At 31.8% G+C, this 17,080-nt stretch overlaps 2 protein-coding genes across 3 annotated transcripts; one reads left to right on the plus strand and one right to left on the minus strand.

Moving 5' to 3' along the window:
- The first annotated feature begins 3,863 nt into the window (after positions 1 to 3,863).
- On the plus strand, positions 3,864 to 7,241 carry LOC111464117 (bifunctional pinoresinol-lariciresinol reductase 2-like). Its single transcript, XM_023108214.1, has 4 exons — positions 3,864 to 4,299; positions 5,535 to 5,775; positions 6,714 to 7,111; positions 7,161 to 7,241. Exons 1-3 carry the CDS (start codon positions 3,970 to 3,972, stop codon positions 7,079 to 7,081), a joined length of 939 nt encoding a protein of 312 aa, XP_022963982.1. The 5' UTR covers positions 3,864 to 3,969; the 3' UTR covers positions 7,082 to 7,111; positions 7,161 to 7,241.
- A 610-nt stretch (positions 7,242 to 7,851) lies between these two features.
- On the minus strand, positions 7,852 to 15,355 carry LOC111464120 (MOB kinase activator-like 1A). 2 transcript variants are annotated; one of them, XM_023108219.1, is made up of 7 exons: positions 15,227 to 15,355; positions 13,552 to 13,600; positions 10,656 to 10,764; positions 10,247 to 10,340; positions 9,500 to 9,633; positions 9,258 to 9,421; positions 7,852 to 8,250 (listed from the first exon to the last, which is right to left on the minus strand). In XM_023108219.1, exons 1-7 carry the CDS (start codon positions 15,247 to 15,249, stop codon positions 8,176 to 8,178), a joined length of 648 nt encoding a protein of 215 aa, XP_022963987.1. In that variant the 5' UTR covers positions 15,250 to 15,355; the 3' UTR covers positions 7,852 to 8,175. The 2 variants fall into 2 exon arrangements, with proteins under 2 accessions (XP_022963987.1, XP_022963986.1); XM_023108218.1 differs by having other exon boundaries at positions 13,552 to 13,603; positions 15,227 to 15,335.
- Positions 15,356 to 17,080: the final 1,725 nt, after the last annotated feature.

Here is a 17,080-nt window from a genome sequence, read left to right on the forward strand (position 1 = left end):
ATATATATATAGATATAAATAAATAAATAAATAAATAAATATATATATATATATATTAATTGTGGGAATGGAATATTGAGATGGCTTGCACTTGAGTTTTGCTTATTTCTTATTCCAACAACCACACAAACATTTATTTATTTATTTAATTTTATTTTTCCTTATTTTTTCACTCCCTTTAAAATATTCTTCAAATAAAAAAAAATTAATTAAAATTTTATATATATAAAAAAAATTGAGCGAGAATCTTATTTAAGTCGTTACCGACCATAAACAAGTTATTACTCTCAAAATATGTCATATTTATATTATCAGTCTCAACAATTAACTCGTTTTACTGAGTTGTGTCAATTCCCGAACAGTGCATTAGCGAGAGTCTTGAAAAACTTTACTCCAACGGATGAAAATTTTCACTCAGCCAAATACTGTTGAGCTTGTCATAATGGCTCGTGATAACTGATGAAGTTCCATAACTGTTTTTTCAAAACAACGTACTGAATGTGAATGTGGAAAGTGTGGAAAAACATCTCGTAATATATTTAATTAGAAAATCCTTCCGATTTGGTGGAGCTACAAGTTGCACTAACCACCCATATGTAGCATGAACTGTGATGACCATAATGCTTAACTATTGCTGATCCCGAAGACAATATGCCTCACATATACCAAAATTATGCATTAAAAATTTCATTTTAAAAAGTTTAATAGAAAATAACATTTGAATAAAACATAATTTAAAAAAAAATATTATTATCATATTTTAGGGTGAAAATTGTAATTTTGTTTTCAAATGTTTCTAAGAATAAAATAAAGTAAAATATATGACAACATTTTTAAAGGGTATTTTTAAATTACAATTCAAATATATATAAATGATTTTTTTTCTTTCTTAAAGTTAACAGGTATTTAGAATTATTTTTTAAAATTAATATCCTTAAATTTTTAAAAATATATTTTAAAAGTTTTTAAGGTATTTTTTTTTATTAATTTCATCTAAAATATGTTAAAAAAAAAAAGGAAGGGTAGGTGAATTCAAGTCAATACCTTAAAAACTTTACACATTTTTTCAATATATTTGACTTTGCGATCATTTATTTATTTATTTATTTATTTATTTATTTATTTGTCCCACTAAAAAAAGTATCCAACCATTTAGAAGCAAAGTGTTTGATAAAAAGGTAAAAAGGAAGTCCAAATTGAAATTAAAATTCAAAAGTATTTTTAAAATAAATTTAAAAGGTATTTTTTAAATTCTTAAAAAAAAAAAAAGGTATTTTTTAAACAAAATATTAACCACATCTATATTAATAGTAATAAATGTAATTTTTTATAATGAGATATATTTATATATTTTTTGGGATATTATTGAACATTTTAAAATATTTTTTTAGATAAAAGGTAGATATCTAGCAATAACCATTAATAAAAAAAAATAATGCAGAATATATTTTTTGATATTTTACAATTAATTTTTTTAAACGTTTTAAAATAATTTAATCAGATTTCTATTACAATCAAATAACTACGTACAGACCTATAAAATCTCATTCCAAGAATATCAAGAAATACATTCACAGAGTCTTTCTGAAATATTAATGGATTCTCTGGTCGCCCTCTCTTGCTCGTGGGAGTGAGATTCAGGCCTACTGATCAGCAGCTTCTTCAATATCTACACTTGAAGATTCATGGCCAACCATATTTCAAAGGTGCAGTCTTGGACTGTGATCTTTATGGAGAAATGGAGCCATAGGAAATCTGGCTACGTTTTGGAGGCACGAACGACAAAGATCTCGATTTCTTCACCAAACTCAAGAGGTCGACTAATAACTCTGGATGTTTGTCAGCGCATATCAACCGTAAGGTCGGCTTGGCCAACGGTACATGGAGTGGCGAGAACTCGGCCAGTCCAATTTTTGCTGCCAAAACCGATAAAACAATAATCGGCTATCACAAGCGCTTTAGGTTCGTTCCGTCATTTTGATTTCAATTTTTGTTAGAATCTTTAACCTTATGTTTGTGTCCTTGGAACATGTAAGTCATTGAATACATTTTAGGTACGAGAATGTCCAATTGCCCGAGCATCATGGCGAATGGATTATGCATGTAATAGCTTGCATCAAGATTCGATACAACAAGCTGTAGATTCAGATTATGTTTTATGCCGATTCAAAAAAAATGAAAGACTTAAAAGAAAATTACAGAAAAAATGACGACATCTAAATTATTTCATAATGGAAATCATGCAATAAGAGATGGTACAACCTATACCGTAATAACATTTAAGATGATTTAAGCAATTTTAGTGATGTTTCCTGTGACTTATAAATATTTAAATTTAATTTTATGAAATTTTAGTTATTTATTTAATATTATGTAATATTTAGGATCGATATAATTCTAAAATTTCTAAATGATTAAATATTTATTTTACTCTTAATTATTATTATAAATTTTGAATATTAAATATTTTACAATATTATATAATTTATAATATAATACGTGTTTTAATTTTAATAAATTTACGCATATTCCGCCGATGATCATTACTTTTCTAAGTTTAGGAAATTACATTTTATATATTAAATATAAAAAAAAAAATATATCTCATTATTTGTGAAGTCTGACCTAGTGTCACAGTCATGTTTGTTCAAGGTGTGTTGCTCATGGCCGCATACTCGTTACATGCTAAAACTCTTACCTTGTATAACTTTATCGCTTTCCTTTTACTGCTTTCATGAGGTATAATTTCCTTATTGTATTTTCCAAGTGTATGACGTTTCGGCAGGGTCATGTCTACGCTTAGTAGACATGAAATGCCCCAAAATGTACTACAGGGGGATCCGATCAGCCGTCAACTTCTCCCACCTAAATTTTGTATGACCGTTCAGTGAAATCACATCTAGGCCTGTTAGATATGAATCGTCTAAAAATGTATTACAGGGGGATGCGACTAGCTGTCAAATTCTCTCTATCCATAAAGTTATATGTTATTTAAGTCGTTGTGTTGTCTTTAGATTGTAGCCATATAAAGTTGTTTTCAACCTTTCCTTTAAACTCTCTTTCAAAAATCTCTCTACCCCATTTTCTAAAACCTTCTTCTCAAAACAGAGCAAGAGGCTTGAGGGTACGTTGCCCAACCGTAAGCACCGCAAACCCAAATTGGCTTGATTCACTCAGTATTGAGAGTGAGAATCGCACAATCGCAAAAGTCCACTGCTAAGAAAAGTGCGATTGTAACACCTAGCACCTAAGGGTGTTGGGAATTAGCTAGTGAGCCTAAGAGACAAGGGAATGGTTGGACCGAGAACCCGATTTGGTCTAAGAACCTATAAATAACTTGTTATGAATAAAACTTAAAATATTGTGAGAATCCAACATTCCTTCGGGACACAATCTCACATTTGTTGGGGAACAAAACACCCTTTATAAGAGTGGAAACTTTTCACTAGCAAACTCGTAACGGGGAAACCCATAAGGGAAAGCCCAAAAACCTTAAAGGGAAGTCCGGAAGGGAAAGCCCAAAGAGGACAGTATCTAGATGAGCATCGGTTTCATTATGTAACTAAAGACGCGTTTTAAATCCCTAAGAGAAAGTTCAAAGAGAACAATATCTACTAGCGGTGGTCTTTTTAACCATCGAACAAATCAAGATCTCGAGCTCAGAAAGTTACTAAACACAAAACTAAAGTTTAAGGCTCGAAATCTAACCTAAATTTATAAACAACAAGGAATCAAAGCAAAGATTAGAACAAAAACAAGTAGTCTTCTCTTCACTTCAAAGATAAAAGCAAAAAGATGTTGTAGGTGAGCTTCATTTGTCAAGAGCTCCAAAAATATTTCAAAACAAAAATCATTTCAACCCCACATTCTCTCTATATCTTTCCCTCTTCCCACCACCTTCATTCTCATAGAGAGAGAGAGAGAGAGATTGGGAGAGATTGGGAGAGATTGGGAGAGATTGGGAGAGATATGGGGAAGAACAAAGTGTTGATAATTGGAGGAACAGGGTACTTGGGGAAGAGATTGGTGAGGGCAAGTTTGAGGTTAGGGTATCAAACCTATGTGTTACAAAGGCAAGAAATGGGCGTTGATATAGAGAAAGTGGAGCTTCTTTTGTCATTCAAGAGAGAAGGAGCCCATTTGGTTTGTGCTTCTTTTAATGACCATAACAGCCTTGTTGAGGCTGTCAAGCTTGTGGATGTTGTCATTTCTGCTATCTCTGGTGTTCATATCAGATCTCATCATATTCTTCTTCAACTCAAGCTTGTTCATGCCATCAAGGAGGCTCCAAATGTTAAGGTAACAACGTTCTTCGCCGTTCGTATTGTTCTAAGCTTTTCGTTTTAATGGTGATTTGTTTCGAATAGAGATGAAATTATGAGATATGAAAATAATGAACGTGCTCCTTGAACGTAGTTAATAGGTTGGTCTCAAATTTACCGATTGGGGATGGATTTAACGTCCGATTATCAGCAAAATTGACATGTTGGTCTATTTCCATCGGTTTTAGATAAAACCTGTTAATATTCTTAGAAACCTTAAACTATCACAAGAGTTTTCAAAACACCTTTTCACTTTTAAAAATGTTTAAAAAATGTCTTTAAATTTTCAAAAATTTCTTTGAATTTTTCTTTAAAAAAAATGTCAAAAATACTTTTCAAACTTTTTTAAAAAAATAAAAAAATAGTGGTTGTCATTAGTACTAGGTTTAAAAAATACTTATAAACTTTCCTGAGTAACACCAAAAAGTTTGAAAATAATCTATAAAACTTTTATAGACGATTATTGTCTATTGACAATAAGAATTTTTTTGAATTTTTTTTATAGAGGTAAAGGTAAAAGAAATGTTAATGCTATTTTCTAAATCTTTTGAATATTTTTTTTTAACATGGTATTTTTTTTTAAATGGGAGGGTATTAATAAATTATTTTTAAGGTTAAAAGAATAATTTTGAAACAAATAATAAAAGTATTTTTTAGATTTGTTTTTTTTTTTTAATTTTAAAGATATTATTAAAAAAATTATTGGTATTTTTATTATACAATCTATAAAATTTGTGGGTTTTTTTTAAAATTAATTTAGCTCATCAATTAAATATTTAATTTAACTATTATTATAGTAAATTTTGTATTTAAATAAGTATTTTTTTTTTCTCCAAAAGATGAGGGAATTACATTTTATATATTAAACATAATAAAAAATTCATTATTTGTAATAATTATGTTTCCTGACTTTTGGGAAGTCCGTCCACTGCACCTAGAACAGGTATTATTTATTTATTTATATTTTTAAATCTAAATTTTGCAATATTTTTTTTTGTTAGATATTGAAAATAAAAATAATATACGAAGAATAATAATAATAATAATTGAATTAAAAACTAAAGTCTTAACCTATTCACCAAACTTTTAGATTTAACATAATTAATGTAAATGAAATAATCATTTTTATGTGATTCGATATTTTTTTGTTTGAATTTTAACTATAATACACGAGTTTAACGACTAAAATAAAATTTAAAATTATTTTTATAGAGGTTTTTACCGTCGGAGTTTGGGACCGACCCGGCGAGAATGAAGAACGCGATGGAGCCGGGAAGGGTGACGTTTGATGATAAAATGGTGGTGAGGAAAGCAATAGAAGAAGCTAAAATCCCTTTCACTTACATCTCTGCAAACTGTTTTGCTGGTTACTTTCTTGGTGGTTTATGTCAACCTGGCTTCATCCTTCCTTCCAAACATCATGTTTCTCTCCTTGGAGATGGCAATCAAAAAGGTTCTATACTTACCGCTTTACCTATACGTGCATATATATACTCTAAACATTAAATGAGATTAGTCTAATTTAAGTGATAGAAAACGCTATTTCAAAATATTTAGTGGAAGACACGTGTCAAGGTATTGATTGACATGTGGGATTCATGCGAGTCTCATGGCAGCTGGGTCAATATTACATTAAATGTTTTTAGGAAGTATTTTCAAAATAGTAAATAAGAAAGGAAATGTGTCAAACGTTCTAGATCTCCGTCCTTAATTTATTAGGTGAGATGTATGTAGAATCTCATATTCGAGACTAATTGAAACCTACCTCAAAGTTGGAAAGTCTAAATATAAATTTAGATTAGATAATTCTCTCTATTGTCTATATAGGTCTAATATACCTCGATGCTACTTGGGTCGGGGTGCAAAACAAGGACATAGACATTTATCAAGATTTTCTCTACCATCTATATAGGTCTAATATGCCTTGATCCCACTCGGGTCAGGGTGCAAGACAAGGACCTAGCATTATTAAGATTCTCTCTACCTTCTATATAGGTCTAATATGTCTCGACCCTGCTCGGGTCGAGGTGCAAAACAAGGACCTAGGCATTATTAAGATTCTCTCTACCTTCTATATAGGTCTAATATGCCTCGACCCCACTTGAGTTGGGGTACAAGACAAGGACCTAGACATTTATTAAGATTCTCTCTACTGTCTATATAGGTCTATATGCCTTGATTCCATTCAGGTCAACGTGTAAGATAAGGACCTAGACATTTATTAAGATTCTCTCTACTGTCTATATCGGTCTAATATGTCTCGATCCCACTTAGGTTAGGGTGCAACGATCTAGACATTTATTAAGATTTTGCCATTGTTGACTCAATGGACTCAATCCTTTTGCAATTCCTACCTAACTTGTCTTATATGAACATGGGAAATGGTGACAGCAATATACGTGGATGAAGATGACATTGCAATGTACACCATGAAGACGATTGACGACCCTCGAACCCTAAACAAAACGGTGTACATAAGGCCACCCAAGAACATATTATCACAAAGAGAAGTCGTTGAGATTTGGGAGAAATTGATAGGAAAAGAGCTCACAAAGAGCTCCATTTCTGATCAAGAGTTTCTAGCTAACATGAAAGGTCAAGGCTATGCAGAGCAAGTGGGGCTAACTCACTATTATCATGTATGCTTTGAGGGCTGTCTTGCCAACTTTGAAATAGGGGATGGTGCTGAAGAAGCTTGCAGTCTCTATCCAGAAGTTAGCTATACAAGTGTGGAGGAATACATGAAACGCTACGTTTAAGACCCAACATGCAAACACTAAAAATAAGCCGTTTGTGTTCCAAATCAAACTCGTATTTATCTAATTTATGTACTTTTAAAAACTTCATTTGAATTCATATAACATGAACAGAACTGAGGCATTCATGCCAATGAAGCTTCAATTCAATTATTCTTAGGTCATTATAAACTTTGGGTGTGGATGATATCTACAATAATATAATATAGGTGCGGATGATATCTACAATAATATAAGATTACATTTGTCTACGGACTAATTACAATCATAAAATATGAAAGTTACCCCTTTTGAAATGTCTCATAAATGGTCAAAATTTTTATTTTAAACTATATAAAATCTAACGTAAACTTGAAAAATGTAGTGAAAAAACACGTCTTATTTTAACCAAGAGATAAGTTTTCCTTGCCATTCTATGTAATTTAAATTGCAAATTTAAAATCATTCAAACTTGACATATGATTTCAATCTCAAGCAAGTATCCTTACCTTGAGATATTTAATCAACAAAGTAATCTGAATCTTACTTCCCTCGTAGTGATTCCATATCAAAAGCTACATTTCAAGAAATTCAGTAAATTGAAAATGAATAGACCAAAATGGTCAAGGGGGACGTTTTGATGAACTAAAATGAACGTTTTAAAAGTGAAGTATAGACCAAAATAGTCGAGTATGTCGATTTTTCAAACATTTTCAGTTTGGAAAGGGCTAAGAAGTAAATGTGATGATGCTCATATCAATGTGTGCAAATGTTGGACGGTGGCAATAGGAACAAGAGAAATTATGCTCAAAGCTTTGAATATATAAATACATAAATAAAATTTTACCACTCCAAACAGTTACCCATATTGAAACTTTGGCCACCTGAAATGCAACAATCTCCTGTGAGAAAAAGGAGAGAGACATTAAACTTCATTCCCTTAGAATCAAGAAGCTGGTTTCTTTAATCAGCTTGATCCATGGGAACAGCAGGAGAATCCACAACCTTAAAACATTCAAATACAAAAACATGTACACAGAACAAAACAGAGACCACAGCCAAACATGCAGAAAGCAATTGATTATTTAATTAGTTGTCCCTTGAAATAGGATCTTTGTTCAGTATGGAACAATGATGGATTCAATCAGCTCCTGAAGTGGAGCCAGCTCCCTTTTGTCGATCAAACCAAACTCCTGGACAAATCACACCGTATGTGTTAAAACCAATGATCTTAATTGCAATAGGAGAATTTAGAAAGAGATGTATATAAATTCTTCTATTGGCAGAGCTTCTTAATCACTGAGTCAATATGTTCAAGAACCGATCATATTCATAAAATTCCTGCCTAGACTCTATAATTCCAAAACACAATTATGTAATAGATTGATAGAGATGTATCAACTTCATTCGGTGCAATAGAAAATTTAACTACCCAAGCCCACCGCTAGTAGATATTGTCCTCTTTGAACTTTTCCTCAAAGGTTTTTAATATGCGTCTGCTAGGGAGAGTTTTTCACACCCTTACAAAGAATGCTTTGTTCTTCTCCTCAACCGATGTGGGATCTCACAATCCACCCCCTTCGAGGTCTAGCATCCTCACTGGCACTCGTTCTCTTCTCCAATCAATGTGGGACCCCCAATCCACCCCCCTTCGGGACTCGACCTCTTCGTTGGCACATCACCCGGTGTCTAGCTTTGATACCATTTGTAACGGCCCACCCTTCCTCCCTCACAAGAGGAAAACCTGTAGTTGCCGATCTACTTGGTATTCCTTTTGGGCTTCCACTCAAGGTTTTTAAAACGCATATGCTTAAGGAAAGATTTCCACACCCTTATAAAGAATGTTTCATTCTCCCCTCCAATCGAAATGGGATCTCACAGAAAACAACCAACCCACAAAACTACAAATAACCGTATAAACTACATATGTCCAAAGACAACCGAAATAATAAAGAAAAAAAATCTTGTTTAAAACATATGTCCAAAGACAACCGAAACAATAAAGAAAAAAAACCTTGTTTAAATTCAAGGAAACAAACTGCCAGTAAAATGTTGGAAGAGAGCTAATACAGTAGTGTCTTCTTGATTTGTAAACTGATATTATACCGTGAAAGAGATTGAGAGAATGTTTTATAAAAAATGAAACGACTAGTAGCAATAATAAATGATAAAAATAAGCTGATTTGAACGAGTGACTTACATGTGTAAAAAGTATGAAATGCTTGAAGCACGTATTTAAATGTGCCTCCTCCTTGAGACTCACAATTTTCTGAAAGTGAGAGTGATAAATGTGGGCATATACACGGAATAACCTTTTGAATATCGTCTTCACAACCTCCTTGAAGTTGGCAGGAAATGGTGTACCTAAAAGAGGACATTGAACAATAAATAAGAACAAGACTGGAAACGGGAAGTTTTTTAGTAAACAAGACCGTTGATTACCAAGCTTCTGAGGGAATATTGATTCTTCATCAAGCTGAGATTCAATCCAATCCATTAAATATTCCACATATTTTGGAGCAGAGACCTCAATAGGCTTTTTGATTTGTACACCATCAGCCCACCTATACTCATACCTGTAAAATTTTAATTCAAGTTATTTCAGAAGAGGGAAAGACGCAAAAAGAAAACAGAAAAACTTCAAATACAAACTAACTTAATGCTTATAAGGAAATTGGATAACTAAGCCCCACATTCATACATCAAAATAGGCATAATTTCTTGATATGGACAAGGTTTTGAATGATCTAGGTAAAAACTGAAACCATATTTAGCTGTTCAAATAAAACATGTCAAACAAAGGGAATGTCATTCAAATGCAAGGATATCATATTACAATGTGCAGATACAAACCCTACCTCATACTCAAAAGTTTAACATCTAAATTTATTGCAACTACTAGTAGTAGAATCAGCAAACGAGAGAATGAGCCTCAAAATATGCAATTTTTCTTTTTATAAATCAACAATCATATAACAGCAAACAATATTCCAAATTGAGATAATCCTACATTTAGAAAGCATGATAAGTTACTCTAGATAACTGCAGTCACACAAACAAGTAAAAAAAAAAAAAAGAGTTAGAAACAATAAATAGTTTGCCTCGTACAGAGGAAATTCTAAAATCGAAGCTAAACTAATTTGTGTTAAACATCAGATAAAATTTGACTATTTCTCCAGTTTCCCTTACTTTGGTCCTGCAGTCATTGTAGGACAATTCTCTGGACTACAGAACTCTGTGAGGGTACCATATAGCAAATTCACCTGGTTAAAGAAATCCACAGCTGAAATAAAATATAAACAGCATGTTAGATATTGATTTCACATAAGAGATCCTGGCTGAATAGAAATGGTAAATAAATCTTTTAACATGTTCTGTGTAATCTAGATAAAGAATGTAACATTATTCATTAAGCACATGGAGAGAAGAAAGCGTTTATGAGAGAAATAATAAGCAGAAGGGATGATGATACATGAGAACTGTAGAAAAAATTACCAAAATTTGAAAACCATTGAACAATTCATAGAAAAAGATTTATTCCCGAAGGGAAAAAAGAGTTGGAGAAAAAAAAAAAATAAAGGCAGAATCTACAACTTACTGTTTACAGCCAGCCATTCATTCAAATCCTCCCCAGTTGGGAGTCTCACTGCTTCCCTCAAATTTCCACTACCAAGTGTGGCATCAATATGCTTTTTGAGTTGAGCACCCTGCAATTAGATAAAAACATCAGTGAAACACTCATCAAGAGAAGCTATCATAAAAGAGGACTTTCACATAAGTCAAAAAGGAAACACTTTTTAGTGACCCACATTTAGAACAAGAAGATATATCATAGCTCAACCTAGAACCTTGATAAACGGCAGACTAATCAAAATTAGATAAAATAAAACACAACCTATCGTCCGGATTTTTCTGTCAAATAAGCCTTGAGAACTGTGTAGGATAATAAAATAACTAACTTGCGACTTTTTTTTGTTTTGTTTTTTTTTTTTTTTTTTTTTTGATAGGAAACAACTACATTGATTAAATGAAATGATATACGATGAGAACCCATCAAAAGAGATAACAAAATATTTCTCCAATTGGATAAATGATTATTTAAGCCGTAATACTTAAAAAGATTCATATTTTTACACCAACTGAAAGCGTTAAAAACTAAAATCTCAAAGACTTTAATCGAGAATCTTTCTTTGCCATGAAAGTTTCTTGAGTTTCTTACGTGCCAAAGCTTAAAACTAATTGCCCACACTATGTTAAACAAAATCCTTTGTTGATGTGAAAGAAAATTTTGTCAACAGCAACCTTAACCAACCAACTGCAGGACTTCGATGGAGGACCAACACACCATCCAAAAGAACCGAAAAGCTCAGACCAAATTTTTTATGTACGGGAGCGGTGGAAAATAAGTGGCTCTGTATTTCACTAGCTTTCTTACAAAGATAGCACCAGTTTGGATATAGATTAAATCAGGGACATCTTTTTTGCAATCTATCGTTTCTGTAGAGGATGAGTGGCTAATAATCTAGCAAAGAAGGAACTTGATCCTTCCTAGGGAGGGGAACTTCCAAATCTTTTGATAAAGCTCCTTAGATAGTAAACAATTTCAAGACACAAGGTTTGTGACTATCAATTTTGTGGAAAAGGTTCTTAGCTGTCGAGAGCCCACGCCCATTGGTCTTGTCAATCTATAAGATGAACAGATGGGATAAGCTGGATTAAAGAGGCCCATTCCACGATTTCTACTTCGTTGAAAATCCCTCTAAAATTCAAAGTCAAGGAGCTGGAAAATACAACATTAAAATTATTTGAACCTGGTAATTGAGATTTATTAACTCAGTTTATTTACAAGAAACAGTAGTAAGCCAGTTGACTAAGGTGGTTAACCGGGAGCCCAAACTCCTGAAAAAAACTTGAGTGCAAAAAGGCCATCCAGGTTTGCATGACAAAGAACCACATTTCTTGCGTTGGGACCATGGTAACCTAAAATTGGGCATAACCACCCATTGATACATAAAAATTGTATCCTAGTCCACAGTTCAGACAGCTTTATAGAAGTCCAAATGAAAACATATAATATCCTTTCCAACCAAATTTTCTGAAATAAAAATTATTATTACAGTTGAGGTCTCAACCTTTTAAATTATGTAGCCTATTACACATGAATGATATATCTTCAGAAAACCTCACAAGAAGCTGAATAGACCACGTCAACATAAAGATTCTTCCTTCTTTTTCTCACTTTTTGAAATATACATATAAAAATGTACTACCAAAATCTACCATCTCTAATGAGGAATCACCCCAAGGGAAAGCAAGATTCAGATTACATCATTGATCGAATATCTCAAGGCAAGTACATTTGTTTGAGATTCAAATTACTCCACAAGCAAGATCGATCATGTCAAGTTTGAATGATTTTAAAAATGCAATCTAAACTACATAGAATTGCGAAGAAACTTAGTCATTGGCTAAAGGAAGGGTAAAAACACTTAGCCCTATGATAAGAAATCATTCCAAAAAAAAGTAAAATTCGGAGTACCTTGTTGATCAAATATTTCAAGACAATAACATTTGTTTGAGATTCGAATCACTCCACGAGCAAGATCAATCATGTCAAGCTTAAATGATTCTAAACAGATAACCAAACTACATAGAATGACAAAGAAACTCAACCCTTAACTAAAGGAAAGCACAAATGCTCTTTTTACTACACTTTCCTAGTCTACTTTATAAAGACAACATACTTGACTTTATATAGCTTGAAAATGAAAACCCTTGACCTTCCATGAAGCATTTCAAGAGTTGTAACCTTTATATTTTATGACCATAATTAGCCCCTATGTAAATGTAACATCAAAGTAAATAAAAGTCTTAAGTACATTAAAAAAAAACACCATAACTTTAGATTATCATCCACCCAAAATTTGTAAGCATCCAAGAATAAATGAAGCTTGATTCTTCTTTAATGTGGCATGAATTACAATGTCTTGTGATAATTTGAACAACATTTTCTTTACATTTTCCTTGAAGTTTATATTGTATAATTGATGTCTTAGTTCATATCAGTCTCCCTTAAAAAAATTCATGAAAATATACCCCCAATTCAAACAAACTTCAAATGGGATATAGTTCTGAAAGAATTAAAAATTGTCAAGTTTCAACATGCTCGATGGTTAAGGTTCAAGAATCAGGAATGAGAAATTCTTAACTTCATCATCTAGTGAGAAACATCACTCCTTCTAATATCTCCTCCTTTCTTCTTTCTTCGGGCCAATATCTTAACCTAAAACAAGATCCTTCCAGAAAGGCTAGAACGCATGATAACGATACCCTAAACAATGAAAGGATTCAATATGCGATTCAAGGAGACCACTAGCTTCCCTGGTCTCCCCTTTATTAACAAATCAATGAATCATTTACATTCAAATAATCAAAGAAATTTAAAAAAAATAAATAAACTCAATGTTTGGTTTAGAAGTAATAAGAGGCCAAACCTTACTCCCCGATGGTGCACTCTTCTTGGGGCGAAAAGTCCTTTGATTTCTGCTGCAACACAAAATTTTGGGAAGGATTATAAACAACATATGTGATTGGGGCATAAATAGCACACAAACACCAACATTAACGACAAGCTTTCATTGAATCACAAAAGTAAGATGTCGTGACATTGATAGAATAGTGAGAGCAACAAAAGAGATAAAAGTGATAATTGCAGCAGAGGTTTGACTGTGCAAGGTTCATACTTTTAACATTCCAAGTAATGCTGAGCCACCGTCTATAGAGTTCACACTATTCTTGTTATCTGGGACTCTTCTTAAGAAGTAAAATCAAGCATCATAATCCTAACTAGATTCTTTCTAACCCTCATATAAGTATTCCTATTTACGTGTTCCAAAGACAATAAACAAACTTGACCTTGTTATTGATGGGGAAAAGTACAAAATTGATGAGCAAATATGATATCAACCAACTCAAGACCAAAGAAGTTTATGAGAAGCTACTCCAATTGAAATGACTAATCAAGAAATAATTGTAATTATGAAATAGCTCAGAGAGACAGCCTCAATAAGAGCCCAAAATTTAAAAGTCTCCTATTTGCTTCTCAATTCCAGTCTTTGTACTCAAAATCTAACGTACCTAAGATCTATAAACTATATGAAAGAAATTCATTATTCCCTTAACTATTTTGTATAGCCTTCAAGCCACAACTTATCAACAAATTCAAAACCTAAAATTTTTAACGCCTTAGCCATGATGTTTATGTACCTTAAATGTAAATTGCAGAGAAATTGGTTATATTTCCTCAAAATGCTTAGCATGCTGATCTTGTCGTTCAAACAGGCCACAACATTAAAATTTGGTGGAACCATTCCACGAAACAGAAACATAACATAATACTCACAGTAACAATGTGAAATTCAGAGTTTTCAATTGCATTTAAATTCTGATAATCTCAGTTGGTAAAACTCTTTCTTCCTCCTGAGTAATAGACCATTTATTCTAAAATAATTCTTTAATTCTTCCCAGAAGGAAAGCTTCCTCCACTACGCTCAACTACCTAACCACAAAACGCCCCATCTTTACAATTGGGACTGGTGTGAATTACTAATTTGTTGCATCTTAAATCAAGAGGCAAATTGTCAATCACTGATAGCTTTTCCCGCACTAAAACTGAACACGAGGTAATTTGAAAGGAAAATGAATAATTACCGACAGATCGCCGATACGGAATTGTGGCAGAAAAATCTATCCAAATAATAGTAATAATAAATAAATAAATTAGCTGCTTCTCACAAAGAGATATGAACCGAATTTCACAGGACAAAGACAAGCACGAACGATACGGCTATCAGATACAAATCAAGCATACATAAATTGAAATCAACTCACACACAAGACGCATCTGCACATGCATGAAGAACGAATACGTTAACTAAAAATCAAGATGCTCAAATCGCATCAGAAAAATACTCAAAATGTAATAAACAAGACGGCAGATCTGATGAAGCTGAAAGAGAAAATCGGAGAATCGTAATCAAACAATCAAAATCAAGAAACCAACTGAATTCCGTTTCATCAGAAAGAAGGAAAACAAACGAGAAAGAGAAGGAAATTGATCGCTTCGTTAAGGAAATTTTCCATGAAAGATCGTCAATGATTTCAACTTACCTGCCTAGACCGAAGAGACTCATCGCTTCAGAGAAGGAAGAACGAGCGCACAAGAGAAAAGCTCGATTTCTGGTCTTCGCGTTGTGTCGTTGGGTTGAAGAAGAAAGGGAAATAAAAAATAATAAATAAATAAATAAATAAAAACACTAACTTTTGTCTTTTTGCACGATTTTCCCTCTAATTTCGGAGAATCTAAAACATGGCCCCGGTAATTGTTTCCACCTTTTACTGTGATTCCACTATTTTTCTTTTCTTTTTTTCTCTTAATTTTTATTTCAAATTAATTAAAATACCAATTTTACCCTCCATTTAAAAAAATATATTTTTTTTAAATTTCAAAAATTCTTTAAATTTTAAAAATATCTCAAACTTCAAAAAAAAAAAAAAAATCATAAATAATTCGAAAATATCTTTAAACCGTTAATATATGAACGGCATCCTTAACACTATATTTACACCGTTAATATAAGAACGGTACAGTTAATACCATGAATAGGTTAGGATTTTAATTTTTTATTTTCAAAATCCAGTGGGAAAGTGGGAAAAAATAATGAAAAGTTTAAATTTAAAAAATATAAATAAATAAATGAGACGGGGTGGAGTTTGATATGAACCATGACCAAGGAATTTTCATATCTCAAGGTTCAATTGGACAAGAGCCAAGAAGCTACAACAAACGTTATACAGTTATATTCAAACTATAATGAGCTCATCAAAGAAAATTCTAGAAGACATTGGAAAGTTGAGCTTCAAGAAATGGATGAATTAAATGCATTTTAATTTACATTTAATGAACTCCGGTGAATTTATAAAACTAATCCAATGATAATTAATAAGCACATTTATTCAGTGCACTATTTAATTATTTGTCTGTTATATTTAAGCTAGTTTTAAATATAGAAGTTAGGTTATACTGTAACTCACCTAGTTAATATATTTCACCATTAACTAGCCATTTTAAAATGAAGGTTATGAGTATTTTTTATTTACTAGTTCATTTAATTTGGGAGTTATGTATCACATAGATTAAGGTGGTAAAGGGTATATTATAAAGCCTTTTTTCTTTGATTAGACCTCAGATTTTGTAATTAAGAATAGAATTTCTATATTAGTTTTATTGAGAGCTAATTTTTTTTTGCAAATTCTTGTGTTTAGAACTTGCATGCTAGAATCATTTATGGTATTGATCAAACTTCTTGTAGAGTGATTCGAATCACGAGTTTAGAAATGAGTTTTCTTTACTTCTTGATCTTGATCATCAAGGTATCAGTTACATACTTTCTCTTGTGTTGATTTCCATAGGGTGGACTAATGGAAGATATATATTTTTTTTTTAATATATAAAATATAATTCCCTAAATTTTGAAAAAAAAAATAGTTATTCAATGGGATAATACGTGGAATATGCCAAAATTGAAATAATATATTATTATAAGTTATATAATATTGTAAAATATTTAATATATAAAATTTATAATAATAATTAAGATTAAATTAAATATTTAATTGGTATGATTCAAATAGAGAATATTAGCGGTGTGATAAAATATTATATAAATTATTGATTTTCTATTTTTTAATTAAATTATTATTATTATAATACTTTTTATTTTAACAAATTTGATTGAAAAAAATTAAACTAGAGAAAGGGAAGAGGAAAAAATATGATGTGAAAAATTGAAGGCTTTTGGAATGAGAAAGTGAGACATAATATTGGTTAAAAAAATTTATACCGACCTCAACCCGTCCCCGTCCGTATAGAATTCATAACTCAATTCTCTATTTTCAGATGGTCTAGATGCTAATTTTGTTAACTGTTAAAAAAAAAAGAATATTGGTACTCTACGGATATTA

This window comes from Cucurbita moschata, unplaced genomic scaffold (genome assembly GCF_002738365.1).
Source record: "Cucurbita moschata cultivar Rifu unplaced genomic scaffold, Cmos_1.0 Cmo_Scf00029, whole genome shotgun sequence".
NCBI classification, from domain to species: Eukaryota; Viridiplantae; Streptophyta; class Magnoliopsida; order Cucurbitales; family Cucurbitaceae; genus Cucurbita; species Cucurbita moschata.